The 15,363-nt window shown below is 42.8% G+C and overlaps 1 protein-coding gene across 1 annotated transcript in view; it reads left to right on the top strand.

Moving 5' to 3' along the window:
- The first annotated feature begins 1,269 nt into the window (after positions 1-1,269).
- LOC104941998 (mannosyl-oligosaccharide 1,2-alpha-mannosidase IC) overlaps positions 1,270-15,363 on the top strand; it is a 206,281-nt gene continuing 192,187 nt past the window's right edge. Inside the window, exon 1 of the mRNA XM_010767183.1 lies at positions 1,270-2,936. Coding sequence (XP_010765485.1) covers positions 2,400-2,936 — 537 coding nt within the window. The 5' untranslated portion in view covers positions 1,270-2,399. The remainder of the gene's footprint in view (positions 2,937-15,363) is intronic.

A 15,363-nucleotide genomic window follows, 5' to 3' on the forward strand; every position in this document is an offset into this window, starting at 1 on the left:
ATAGAAGATGAATTTAATGCAGACAATGACATAAAATATTCTCTAGTTTACTTTGTTGCCATAAGGAACTAAGTATATACCTTGAAAGATGAAATTACAATAACACAGATCCAATGAAACAATTGCAAGTAACAACAAACATAAATAATGGGAACTTGTGTTAACAAATGGGACCAAGAGGCACTTTGTGATCCATCATGAGCATCTAGCCCAGTTTTAACACTCATCAATCATCTTTTTCAACAGTTAACACTTTAGAGAATACAACTCTGTTATAAAAAATGGCCCACCTGTTTTACATTAACAATGATTTCTTTACCCCTTGCCAGTGTCATGACTCAGCCAAACAAACATGGTTGCCATTTTCCAAGCTTGTGTATGATGCAGAAGAATATATGTAATAGAAATAAAATCAAATATTGTTATTAATTATATGGGTAACAAATTAGCTTTTAACTCAATAATAACCTAAACAAAATGTAAAATATTTTAATTAAAACTTTGGTGTTGCTCAAACAAGACAACAGGTGGATGCGTCACTTCCGGTCGCCACATTAGTTTTGGCTTGTTCGCTGCAGGTTCGCTAGCACATGATTTTGGCTAATCAGGAGCTGCAACAACGCGGCAAAGATGTTACAAATCTTCTTTAATGCATAGCGGACCTACTATTTTTAAGTTTCAGCTTGGTAGAAGAGTCTTTGATGAATCGTTGGATGTCTGCCAAACCAGGGTAATTGTAATCAGACGACCTGCTGGACACGTTTTATGTTTATTTATGTTTGAGTTTACGTTAACGTCAATTGCGAAAACGCGATTATTAAGTGAAAGGCACACTGGTGATATACAGTAGGCTAGCAAAAGAGAACATGAATAGCATAGCCAACAACACGTTTTGATTAAAAGTTAAATTGTACAATAAAAATATATTTAATTGATGCACACCTCATCAGGTGTGTGTCTTACCACATGGTCACATCCATAGACAAATATGGGCTTTAAAATAACCCATGCAATATTGAATGGTGGGCTTGTTAGAAAGCACTACATTCTTATTTTTAGCTCATTGTATTGCTTATTTAATTCCTGAGGACTGTTGAGACATCCGTGGCAGATATCTATCCGTGCTTTTCCAGGATTAAACGAGCTCATTTTCCTCGTGAGGGGGGGTGCGGATGGTTTTCTAATGTACAGAGCCATTCAGACCTCTCTGCTTTTGTCCACATGGCTTAACTGTAGTGTGTTGTGATAAGCCGCTGTGAATATCCATCAAGAAATCCGACCAGCCTACTGGATTGTCGAGCAGCGGACCGTTTTTCTTCTCTCCCCCCCTCCTCCTCGCCCCCTGCCTGCACTATATGTTACATTTCCAGCCCCTCTCCCCTCGCTTTTTTACGCAGGCGGACGTCCACGGCACAGCGACACAAGTGCGCACTACAGGCGGAGGAGGAGGCACGGCAGGCGGACGGACGGACGGCGGTGTGTCGGTCTTTGTTGGACACCCGGCAGACTGGATTGTGGATTTGTTTATTCTCTGGATTTTGGATCAGGGCTAGGATAACTTCGCATGGGACAAAAAAACCCGCCTTCTTTCATGTCATCCGCCGATTTGTTTCGCCCGGCGTGTTGACACCAGTGTGAGGGGGAATCGGAGGCGACACACTGGAGAAGATTGACAGATAGGCGACATGAATATACACGCGTTTCCGTCCTGCAGCTGTACAGGATAGATGCAAACTAAAAACACGACTCGCGATCTTACATGTGATTTCGGGTGCTTATAATGCAGAGACGTGAGTCGGTTTGAACGGAGACCAGGAAAAGATGCTCTGCTGCACGCTTGAGGTTTTGCACCGTAGGGCAATGTGTTATTGACGATTTTGCACGGCGTGGAATAATGCATCGAGACACAACTTTGTTCACAGGCTTGGCAGACTGCGATTATATTTTATAAGAGTGCATGTATTCGCTAGCCTGGCGTGTGCTCTGGTAATCCTGTTATTCTTGAATATAGCTTTCAGGACAACGCCGGTGCCATTTATCTGTCAGCCCCGGAGCCCTGTTCCGTTCCACATTTCTAAACCCAAATCCTGCATTCTATTGATGTCAGTGATCCCGTTATGTAGATAAAACCTCTCGAGTTGTGTTGCCAATGACTGGTAGATTGTTGATGTAGGCAGGCCTGACCTTCGCTTATGCAGATCCAATCGATAGCGCGATAAAGACAGCGCTGGCTGTTTGTGCTCCTCTGCAACTGTCACGGGGGTGTGTTTAAAATCCGGCATATTTAGTTTTTACACATGCCCCAACGCAGCAGTGAAGCTCCTCAGTAGAGTGGAGACTGTCAACACACTGAGGTGTCGGATACAATCCCGTAAAGCAACGTCTCAACAAAAGTTTCAATGGTTTTCCGAAAGTTGCCCGGCGTGTCGGCATCGGGCATGGGTCTGCGCCTGTCCCAGAAATTCGTGTTTCTGCTCTTTCTCTCGGGTTTAGTAACACTTTGTTTTGGGGCGCTTTTCTTTTTGCCCGACTCTGTGCGACTAAAACGCATTTTTCTGTCCAAGACAGAGACCCAGCCGGTCACTGTTGGCTCCGGGTCCGAGAACGATGCCAGGGAGCACCTGAAGAGACCCAAGGAGCAGGGCATGACCCCCGCCAAGGGAGAGAGCAGCACCAAGCTGAAGAGCCTGATCCGCAAACCGAGCGTCTCTCACGAGGCCACCGAGGAGCGGCTGGCCGGGGGGAAAGCCCAGGAGGACCTCACACTGCCCCGGTTGATAACGGAGTCTGCCTCGGTGAAAGCGTCCTCCTCTGACAACCTGGATACTTTCAGTTACAACAAGTTTAAAGGATGTCTGCTCAAGCCCCCGCTGGGCAGAGACGGCGGCCAAACCAGCGACCCCACCACCAACGAGCGACGGGAGAAAGTGAAAGAGGTAAGGCTGTGACAGTGACCCTACAGGGGGGACATGTATAAGATTCAGGTGGCATAGTTGACATATATAGCCCCAAGGGTTATGTGGAACTACAATAATACTTGTATCATGATCACGAGTGAGGGTGAATCAAGGGCACATTATCCATGCCAAATTAATAGAGTTTAATCTTTTGCATTGATCAAAAATATGGTCAGATTACAGCCATCAATCGAATTCGTGGACAAAGTAGGCATTGTGTGTTGCTTCATAGAGATAATCAGTTTCCATTGCATGGTCCTTTTTGAATGGAAGCATGTTCAAGCTGTCAAAACATAACAGATAAACAACAATCTGCCTCATTCAGATATAAAAAACAGCCATGCTGAGTTGAAAGAAGTAATTATATTTCCGTTGTTGAATTTGATTTGTCTGACAATACAGACAATGTCTCTATAGAGGCAGTGGGACAGTTGTCTGCCAAGCTTCTGTCAAACAGACACAAATAAATCCCTCTCAATCATTTCAGAGTTGTCTATTTACCCGATGTCTTTGGCTTTTCATAGATGAATTTCTGTTGATGGAGAAATGTGTCAGGAATCGAGATGAGTTGATTGTTTACGCTGTTTGTAGTTTAGATAACATGAAGTCTAATTTCGGAATAGTAAGAGGAGTATGTTCAGAAGAGACAGTGTGATGTAGCGCTGAGTAATCTGCACTTTCCCGAGAAAGAGTGCATCATTTTCCATCTTTTCTTCCTATAATATCAGTCATTTTAAGATAATCTTATAAAATGTCACCCCAATGTTTTCATAAGCGATCTGAAATATCACATTGCTGTTTTTGTGAGCTGTGCATTGCGTCATTCCGAATGATAAAATGTCCTGCTTTTAGCCGTAGCCCCTCTAACACCCTCACACAATCGCCTTGCAATGATGTGACATTGTGCAGTGACACTTTGGCCATGACCTCTTCAAGCTGTGTGCCAGGCGCTGTTGAGCCTTGTGGGTCCAAAAAGGGCTCGAGAGCGTCTGCTCATCACACATCTGTACCCACTCAAGGCAGTGAGGTTGGGGAGGGGGGAGGCGGTGCAGAGGGGGCAGCCATTGGCCAGATGGGTTTCAGCTTTGGCATGTGACACGGATAAGTCGTGTTGTCACTCACTTCCAGCCTACTGTCACCCTCTCACACTACACACGTGCCTTTCATATCTGGAGGTGAGTTGCTACATGATAAACTGAGGCGTCAGAAGGCTAAAGGTTGTTTGCCCTCCTGCACTGAGCTCTCACTGACTCATTCTCCTTTGATGCTCTTTTAACTGAATGTCAGTTTGCCTTTGCTCGCGTGGTCTGTTCCGCTGAGCTCGGCAAAGTTCCCTCCTCGGGGTCATATTTATCCGAGGAAAAGTTTTTTTTTTTTCCACCACGCCCTCCTCTCTCAATTACAGTTGCTGAGTGATGATAGCATTTCTTTGAAGAGCTTTTCCTAAGCCGGTAAAAAGCAGAGAGGCCCCGCTTACCTACATTACATGTCCATAGGCAAATGTGCGTTTTTGTGGTGTTCTATTGTTGCTTCAGCTTCCATTGTCTCAAGCCTGCTGGCATGTTTCCAGGCGGCTCCTCTCTTTTCTGCAGCTTCACATTCATGCCGCCAGCACAGGCTGACATATTGAGACCCTTCATTTTGTACATGTTTACAGATGTAACACCAAAGAGTTCTACAACTGACAGTACTAACATGTTTTGATGTGTTTTTCTGTGAAGCATGAATACAGAATTGAACTTCTAGGTGTCACCCTTGGCTCGTGTTGAGGTGTACAGACAGAGCAGCTCTGTCCATAGCAGTGTGGTTTTTTTCACTGTAAGGGAATGTGGCGAAAGGGTACCCCCCCCCCCCCTAAAGCCAACAGAAAGGGTCTGCTCCAGCAAACTGAGAGCCTCAATCCCCAAACTGTGAATGAACATCATTTCTCCCAAACTGCCAACCAATAGAAAGCAGACTCCCTACCTTCTTCCTCTGTGTGTGCACCCACTGCCAAGTGAGGGTGAAACAAGGGACAATGACAGTCTGATCACACAAGGCAAATATTTGAAGGCAGCCCACCACTCGCTAGGCCCCCCCCGGGATACCAGCAAATACTGCCAAAGTTACCAAGGTGCTGTTTACCTCCCCGCTGGTAGATAGTTCATTCTCCTCCAAAAGTCCTCAGCAGGATGAAGATAAGAGTCATTTCCAAAGGGCCTCTCTATTTGTAATTCTGTGATGTCATGGCTCACTGCATGGCCGCGTGGCTGCCTCATTGGCTCCGACATGAGGGGCCGGATAGCAGGAGCGAAGCCACAAAAACATGCTCCACGAGCAACAGGGAGAGTGTCCTTTTCTACTGTTGATATTCTTTTACACTCGCTAAGGTTAGAACTCACAGTGCAGTAATAAAACACTAGATGCAGAAGTAGCACTTCTACACAAACACGGAGCAGAGGACACCAGAGAATGGGTCCTATCTCCTCTCCTCTGTTCCACATAGGAAGAGAAAGTATGCATTAAAGACTATCTCTTTTTAGTCTAAGCTTTCCTCTTTACCTTGTACTCTGAATGTTTAGCAGAGGTTGCACTCAAATAAGGGTCTTTGCTTAATGAGATTGGAGTGCATTGTATAACGTGACCCCTAACATATTATGCATTTTAGTACATGGTGAGAGAACCCAGCGCAGGCAGGACATAAAGCTGACAGCTCAGTGTTCTGCAGTGAGAGGACAGACTCACCGCAGAGTCTCCTCCAGTGGAGCAATACAAGTCTTCAGGGCTTTTTGGTCCAACGTGTGTGCGTGTCTGCTAACTGTGTGCGATTGTGTGTGCATTTGATGGCTTATCTAGAATGATCAGGTGCTTGGGGATGAATTTGACAGTTTCAGTTGGAAGGCTTGTCACTGTGTTTATCCATCCAGTACTGATGCCCACCTGCATCTTTTGTGTAGAATAACAGCAATCAAACGCGCTACATCTGTTCTGTGTTTAAAGTTATTGTATTTAATGGTGGGCTGGATGTGTGTTTGTGTTTTAAGCAGAATAATAAGCAGTATCCTGGAGGGATGGAAACCCCCGGTGCTTTTTACGAAAAACATGCCTAAAGAGACGCATTACACACGCAACCGTATAATCTACAACATTTGTAAGAAGAAAGGCACAACTATGATGGAATAGTTTGGTTAAATCATCATTGGTTTGTTTGTTCACTAAACTGACACACCTCATGTGCTAACTACTTTTTTTTTAATCTGTAACCAGAAGGCAGTTGGTTTGCTTTTTTGTTTACTTTAAGGGTTGCATGTTTAAACATAAAATAGTGAAACACTCCAAGGTTATTTGCATTTATTTTCAGTTTGATTGGTTGGCTTCCAAAAACAGGAAACTAAACATCATGATCAACAATTGATTTAAAACAAATATTTGCATAAAAACAGAAATGTAAAACATCCTGACTTTCTTTAGGCCAGTTTCTCACGTTCAGCAAAAGGACACAAAACATAGAGCAGATGGTTTGTTGCTGGAAGCCTTTTTTAGTAAAATGTTCCTCTAGTTAGAAAAATCTCCTCAACGCCACTTTACCATAAATGAAGTTGTTAAGATGCCATATCAAGTATTCCTTTTACATTGTGCAAGGACGATACACTGGAACATATCAAATAGTACTTAGCATGTGCATATTGTAACTGCCCATACTACTAAACATTGTCACAAACCAAAGACAAAGGCAGCAGAAATAGGTGAGCTTATAGCTGCGGCTGAAATCCCCTTACAGCAGTAATGAGCAGTGAGCCGGGTGTCTGTCTGAATGAAGCGCTGCCGTTAATCCGCCACTCTTGGCCGGCTCTGCACACTGTGACCTCCCTCTGCCCCGCAACCCCCCCGCAACCCCCCCCGCTGTTCTTCCAGTATGAACCAGGTGTGCTGAAGAACCTTCAGTCTGAGCCAGGAAAATGGCCGCCTGCTGAGTGAGAATAAAGACAGGGAAGATGAACAACATCTTAAGGAATGGCTCACACTCTCCCTGCTCTCCCACTGAGCTGGAACATTTGTGCTTTCCCTCTCCTCTGCGGATGCTTTGCAAATGTCAGCGGCTGTTGTTTGGAGTGCGAGCCCAGCGCTGGTTTTGGGTCCGTTTGTGAGGGGGAGTGAGCAGCGAGGCCCGCTGGATATTCATATTGTGCAAGTCAATGGCAGCTGAGGAAGATATTATCAATCTGTCTTCGCTGGCAGGCATTGATGCAGGCCTTTACTGCCACGGAAGAAGAAATGGACTCTTTTGATCTGTTTTCTGAGATGTGTTTTACATGTACATTGTTGGCATTTCGAGGGTTTAACCCAGGGCTAAACTGTGAATGCAATAGAAGAGAGATTTCATATGTTGTTAACATCATTAGCAGCTAACCATAACAAATAAAAGGCAGTGATGAGTGTACCACCTGGTGTTGTACTTTCACTGTAAAAGCAGTTCTGAATCACTCTCCTTCAGAAGTTTATTTCCTACTTTTCTCTTTCACATAACCTAAAGTTGTGAACCCTTCAAAACAAAACGGACAAAACCCTGGTGATATCTAAATTCATCATACTATACAGAACATTGCAGTGAAGCCACCAAGAAACATGATTTATCATGTCAGTGCAGAACAAAATGAAACGAGCTACGACTCATTGCATCAAAAAGAGGTGCTTGTTTAAATACAACATGGTGTAATTTGAAACAGAACATTCAATATTTGACTCGAACGAGGGGTAGATACAAGTTGACTGAGTAACTTGTTCTTACACAAACTAAGTGTGTTTTCGGCCAGCTGTTAAAACCACATAGCAGTTTCTCGTTTCCTTTACTGATGTAACAAATGATAACTGCTGTGCTGGCTTCGTAGTCTTTAGATCCGCTTGGAAAACCACCAAGACTAAAACGTGTGACAAAAACTTAAAACGATAACGGGTCCCAAGGTGTTGAATAACAAAGAAGACCTTTGACCGGCACTTTTATAATTTTTTTTCGGGAGATTTAAACTTTAAGGGACATGTTGACCGGCGGAAAAAAATTCTAACGGAAACTCTGACGCACGGTTCCCTTGTCCCTTGGAAGAGGCTAAACAGAAGAGTGAGGGGTAGATACAAGTTGACTGAGTAACCTGAGAATAAACAGAAGAGCAACCATGGCAACCATGCATGCTCGTGAAGTCTTCTTCGCTGCTTTTGGTATATTTTGTGGCGGAAGTAGAGCGCCACTTACAGGCCCGGCATATGTACTACAGTGTCTCCAGCGGGTCGAGCGGTCCTTGTGTGGACGGACATGTTTCTGGTGCCGATTGCGTGTGGACGGAATACTTTTTTGATATCGAATTTCGTTACCGTCTCCGTGTGGCTAGGGTCTAAACCTGTACAGACCTGCTTCTAACCCACAGTAATTGCAAGATTATATAAAAGACCATGGCCTTATAAAACCCACACACTTTAATTTGAACCGTTAATGCTGTGTATGGTGATCAGACTAAACACTGATGATGACATGAGACATGAGTAACATTGACTATTTAGGTGTGTTTTGCAGCAGGATAAAGAATACTTTGCATGTCTAGTTAACTTCAATTATTATAATTTTCTTTGAGTTTTGAAAGAAATATACCAAAGACGCTTAGTTTGTTTTTGTGTAAAGCAGAAGTTTGAGAATTGCTGCCTCTCCAAAAATCTTGCTCACTTGTACCTACAATATTGATTGGGGGCTTCATAGTGTGCCATTTTCAGTCCCCTTTAGGCATTACATTACAATTGAAACATTGTAGATGACTCTTAAGGTCAAACCCAATGCATCCAGGAAGTGTTGTGTTTCCTAGAAAAACAGTAAGACAGTGACATTTCAGGTAAAAGCCTCGGAGCCCAGCAGAGAAGCTTATTTTCCAGTGGGTGATAAAAGCTGATTAAGCTACATAATACCAGGCCTTCCCCCCAGGCAATCGCTGCAGGAAGTAAGTGATCGGGTGAAATGGAGAGAGGAAAAGGAAGGATGTGAGAGAAAAAGGGGGGAGATGTTGGTTTTTCATCCTTTTTGCACCCACAGCAGTTTTCTCCCTGCATTCCCTTTGTGGTAGGGGCACTAGCTTGAGGGGGAGTCTCAGTTGAGGCATGCTTTCAAGAGGTGTGTCTGTTTACAGATGACTCTTGTGCAAGTGCATTTCAGACTTATTGCACACATAACCATACCACAAGCTGCAAATAGGCCACTTTATACAGACATGTTTGTTTAATTTGGTTTGTGTGTAATTGTGAAATTTATGTGGGTGGGTCAAGGGGGGGAACGGAAGGATTATATCGCATCGAGAATACAATGCCTTTAGATCTGTCGCAGATATAAGGTCCTATTAATCGTCCGAAATGTAACAACAGAGGTGTGTGTGTGTGTGTGTGTTGTTCATTTAAGCATAGTAAATGTTCCTGAGCAATTCAAAAGTTGCATACAGCTTGTATACAATTTCTATGATGATGTGACGTCAACAACAGACTGCAGATGTTTTCCTTATAAACAGTAAAAAAAAGTCTTTCCCTGAAGAAGCTCCCTCTTGCTGTTTGCTCCTGCACTTTCATATTTACAGGATCGTTAATCAGGACCCAGTCTATTTGTTTGCATTCTGTGTTTACTGTAGACAGTGGGCATTGCGTCAGGAGGGTCACTTCCCGGACCATGATGTGTCCACAACTTGACCACCTTCCCGAACAGAGGAGCTGTGAGCGAGCGCTAGCCGCACACTCCTGGCAGTGGCCGTGTGTTTTCTCTGGAATTTAGACTTCCGCTTTTCTCAGATTTCATCATCCAGACTCCCAGAAATCTTTCTTACACTGTCAGTCCCCTCGTCCATTGCTGTGATGTTGCAACAAGTTCCTTGGAAGCACATTTAGCTCGAGTTAACCATACTGCTGACATAATGGGGTCATTGTATGAAGTCCTCTTAATCCTGGCTTCTGAAGGCCTGTGATGATTACTGAGGGATACAAAAAATCAAGTTCCCCGGTGTTCCCCGCTGTGCCTGTGACCTTTTGATAAATCATAATCTCCTGAAATACTACACAGTTTCTGCATTTACTTTAACTTTTTCTTCTGGTGTATACATCACTATCAGGCATAAATAAACACGGGGTAATGACCATGTTTTCACACCATAGTCTGCACTATTTCACTGCCTCTGCAAGAAAGAAAGCCGGTGAGAATCAGCTTTTGTGATTGGCTGTGTCTCTGTGAATGTATGTGGACAGCCAGTATCATACAACACACGGCCCAAATGCTTTCAAGCCTGTGGTGTTTTTTGTTGTTGCAATATTCAGCCATGTATGATTTGAGTGTGTATGTGTAGGTTTTTAAGTGTGTTTGCTACGGATCTGGAAAGTGGAGAAGATGAAAGGTCCAGGGATGGCCTTGTTTGCTTCTGGCAAAAATGATATTGCCCCCGCTACAACCCTTCTACCCCCCCTTCCCCCCCTTCTCTTTGGCTTCGCTGCTCAGGCAGATTCAACAAATAGGAAAGAAGTGGAGAGAGAGAGACAGGGGAAAAAATAGAAAGAAAGAGTGGCCTAGATGTAACCAGCAGATTATGTTGAGCCCCCCAGCTGAGTCTCAGCCCCCCCGCCTTTATGCCTGCCTAATTGGTCAGAAAAATTGCGTGGCTGTGTTCTCGGGGTAATGGCAAGACATTAGAGAGGCCGGAGGACCTGGCTTATCCCCATACATGTACTTTCACCCCCTACCTCTTTAGTTTCCTAGTTAAAAAAAAAAGAAAAGAACGCACTCTCTCGGTTACACCTACTTCCTCTTTGTCTTCTCTCCCCATGTCTTCCCCCCCTGCTTCTTGAAGACTTGCAGCCCCAGGCAAGTTTACTGCCAGTGTTCTGCCAGCTCTCCCCTCCTCTGCACTATCACCAGTGTGAGCGGCACGGCTCCTGTCTTTTCAGATCCGCCTGTCTGCATTGTTGTTATCCCGTTGTGACATCATTTCAAACCTACTTTTTCAGACGGCTGAATAATGTTGTCAAGCTTTTGACCTACAATTTAGGCGGATTCCCGGAAGACAGCATCATCTTTTATGTAGAGCTCTTTGTTGGCTGGGATCGGGTTTCCCCCCCGGAGTGAGGACAATGGCTTCAGAGCAAAAGCTTACCAGACCGTTTTCATGGTCAACACAGTGCTGTCTACCTCTCTCTGGGCTGACGGGGGGACGTTTCTCCCTAGTGATTTCCCCCTTCATCAACATCAGTGGGCAAATAGCCATTAATTAGCTGAATGCTTGCAAGACCGTTTTAGCCGATGCTGGGTGTGTTTGTTCATTATCACAATTAAGTCTCTAATCAAATGGCAGCAACGGTGCTCAGTGCTCATTAGGGAGCCATATAGATTTCTCTTGTTTCCTTCATGGGTGGATGATGGGCCAGCTAGATAATTGCAATTTTCAACCATCAACAGTCAGTGGGAAGAGTCGACAGAGTTATTACAAATAATCCACTGATTCGATAGCCTACTAATGTTTGTGTGTGGGAGAGCAACACATTTGTTCATTAATTGGATGCGAAGTGTAGGTGACAGGCTCTTGAGCGTATTCATGAGCGCTAATATTACACCGGACAGAGACAGCTGGATATGGAAGCGATGGGCACTACGTCTTTTTTCATAATAATAAACCCTTCAAAATCGTGGATATTTATCTCAACCAGAGAAAATGAACTGCCGGTTCTTTGAGAAATAACACTCAAATATCCCAAAATGGAGGAAAGCAGCTGTCACAGTGTGAACATTTTAAGAGCTTCTTTAAAATGTTATTGACAGGAACCATTTACTTAAAAAAGACTGTTAAACCCTTCTCATCAAAAAACTCATTTCATCTTGAATGATTGTACGTTTTGAAAGGAGGGTCTGTTTTACAAGATGTCCTTTTTCCAAACCTTTAATATCCTTTCTTTGAAACGTTTCTTAATAATGTTTCTTAATAGAATTTGTTCTACTTTGCTTTTAAGGAACAACAGGAAATGGGTGGGACTCGCTGTCCAGTTTCAGAAGTGACTGCGGATGTGCACATGCACCATGAACTGGTGATAGGAAATGCAAAAAAATGAACTGTTATTCAAATTAGGTTTCACTTTTACTACAATAACAAGAAGGCTATGAGTAAATGAAGCATGCTTAGATTAAAGGAATACAGATGTCAGATTGGGATGGCAGAAAAATATAATAGGATAGTTGTATCTTTGCAGCCTAATTTGAATAATATCTTAAAATATTTTAACATATTTAAAAAAAAAAGGGTTTCAATTGGCTTTATTACACAAACACATTGTTTTAATTACATTTGTGACCCCAGTCAAGAGGGTTTAAGGCTACTGTTCTGTTAGTTAATTTGATACTGCAGCTAATTTGCATTATTTATTTAGTCTGTCTTTGATGAATGGATTTTATAGCAGAAAATATTGAAACATTTTCTTCTGAAAGACAGTCCTGACCAGCAGCTGAAAACTTGAATATATTCAACTTACAATCACGTAAAGAAACAAAGGCAGTACATTATACTATTGGACTATGTAAAAATGACTTTACATATTAATATTGTATCAAAAATGGTTAGAGATTATTATTCCGGCAATCAGCTAATCAAGTAATCCAGTAATGTTTCAACTCCATTACTCATAACCGTCTAATACTTGACATTTGATATGCAGCCTTTATAATGAACAGGCAAAAGTTCAATTATCAATAGTGGCATAAAATGTCATAAAATCAATCAACCGATCAGTACAAATTACAGGAGTGGATCCAGCTCGGGCCTTTTCTTTCAAACCAGGGCTGCTTCTGAGTCATGCAAATGATCTAATTAGAGTTTTTATGTGCCGTCGCAAAAGCTCAATCCATCTCTGAGTTAATTTGACTTACCATCAGAGTGGAAACCTGCTGCTCACCAAACCCCCCCCAGAAGATCTGAGCCCGGTCACCAGCTCTTCCATAATCATATCTGCTGTGGTCTCCTGGACACAATGGACATGACATCATCGTATCCGTTATGAGGACATCCCTGTATGAGTAAGGCCAACAACTTCCACGTCAAGGCAGCAATTAGGGACTCAGACCCCATTTACACCTGAGCGCAAACGGACCAAATTCGTTATAAAAAAAAGTCTTCCGTTCACACGCATTCGGCTCATTTAACGGTTCCGTTCACACAAGACCACTGGAAACGCTGTAGTACGTATGCCGGGCCTGTATGTGGAGCTGTACTTCCGCACGAGACCACTGGAAACGCTGTAGTACGTATGCCGGGCCTGTAAGTGGAGCTGTACTTCCGCACGAGACCACTTGTAAGCGCTAGAGACGCTGTAGTACATAAATACACCAAAAGCAGCGAAGAAGACGTTACGGCCTCGTTTGAACCGGTTTAAACGAAAGGTCTATACGCGAGAGAAAAGTAGCAGATACAACCCGTTTTGTTCTCGTGTAAACACCGCCTGAGATTATGTAACTTGAAAGTTGCTCCAATTTTAAATGCTAATTGAAAATGGCAGTTTACATGATAATGACAAAGCGGCAATTTCCTGTAATATAATGAATACTACAGATTGCATTCAAGATCTTTAAATAGGACAACGCTCAGTGTTTTCCAAGCTTTGAGGTAAAAAAAAAGATGGATTGACGTCACAGCAAATGAACCAAACATGAACTCCTATAGTTTTATTGGCACAGTGAAACGTGTGTTTCCGATCAGACTGAGATTGGATGCGTGCCACAACCTCAAAAGCTCTCAAGCTCAACACAGGCTTGTGGCTTAGCAACAGTTGAGTTTATTTTTACTTTCGTCACTTGAAAAAGCTCCTTAACTGCCAAGTAAAACAGACGTATCAAGGAGTTTAATTAGTTTGAGACAGCAAGAGCCTTAAAACCAGTTTGATTTGTGAATTCATTGAACTGAATGTACAATATGATAACAAACAGACAGGTGAATGTTGTATATTCTTTTTAAAGATCCATCCAAATAATCATAGCCACTTTTCTTAGCCTGAAGGATACTCGGAGTACATTTTCAGGCATTTGAAAGCAGTCCAACAGCTTTTTACCTGCTGAAAGGCAAACGGAAAGAAACTTCAGATGGTCAAGTTGTTTAGAAAAGCAAACATTTGTTGTTATTTATCAACCTCTGCATTTCCAGATCTCATCTCACTTTGATAAATGTAATGCTGTATTGAACTGTTGGAAGCAATGACTGGAGCTACAAAACACAAACCCCCATTGTAATGAGAAACAGCTTTATGTTTTCTGAAAGTCATTACTCCACCATTGTCAGAATACAGTGCACGGTGAGACATAAAGCATCTGTGGACACTCTTCAAACCCAGGCCTTTGCTCTCAAAAAGATGACTTAAGGCTTATGGAAAGAGTTGAGTGGAGGTAAATGAAAAACAGACCTGTGTTACAGAATGAATAAAATGTGTGTGTGTGGGAAGCTGTAGCGTGACAGTAGAAGTAGCATTCACGGTTGTTTTTCCCAGTAAAATGAGCTGGATGGTTGCAATTAATTCTGCAGTGACCATTACCTTAAGAGCGTAACCCAGCAGAATCAAGCAGCAGGACGCTGGAGAAACTTAGAGCAATGCAGTTTGTATGTTTATTAGGGCTGCACGCAGGGCCGTATCCAGGATTTCCTAAATACCGAGGTCCAAACATGCTAGGGGGGTTCGGAGGATACCCCCCGAGATTTTTGGGATTTTCATGATCTAGTTAGGTGCTTTTTAAGTCCTGTGGGGGGTCACACATTGGATAATATATTGATTTCAAACCATGTCAGTGGGCTGACAATGTCAGCATAAATTATTTTTGAAAGTGTAATGCATAAGAATCAGTTGATTGTTACTATTAATGATCAGGACATGCAGAAGAGCTAAAATGATCACAAAACATTGTCAACATTCATTTTCCATGTCTCTCTCCTTTCCATAACCTGCACCCTCTCTTCTATCTTCTTTAGTCTCTATGTCTTCTTCCTGTTCATTACTCTCTCTGTCCTCTACTCTTTCTCTTTGTTCAATCTCTCCCTCGTTGTTCACTTTTTGCTCCTCCTCACTTGTCGCTCCTGCCAGTGAATTAAAAGCAATTCAGCAATTTAGTTCATTTCACTTTTGTTTGATTCTCAAAAGAGAACAAAGATGTAAGCAAATTGTGTTTTATACAATTGTATGTTATTATGACATCATAACTGCAATAGATGTATGTTGTTTTAAAAGTATGCCTATTGTCTATATTGTAAATGAAGACTATTGTTATAGATAAGATAGATAGATAGATGGGGCTATTAAGGCCCCGGCCCCACGATGGCCCATACGGCTAAACGCATAGGATTAACGCAAACTCAATCGCAAAAAAGCTTCCGTCCACACGCAATATTCACCG

This window comes from Notothenia coriiceps, unplaced genomic scaffold (genome assembly GCF_000735185.1).
Source record: "Notothenia coriiceps isolate Sejong01 unplaced genomic scaffold, NC01 NC01_scaffold00004098, whole genome shotgun sequence".
Taxonomy (NCBI): Eukaryota; Metazoa; Chordata; class Actinopteri; order Perciformes; family Nototheniidae; genus Notothenia; species Notothenia coriiceps.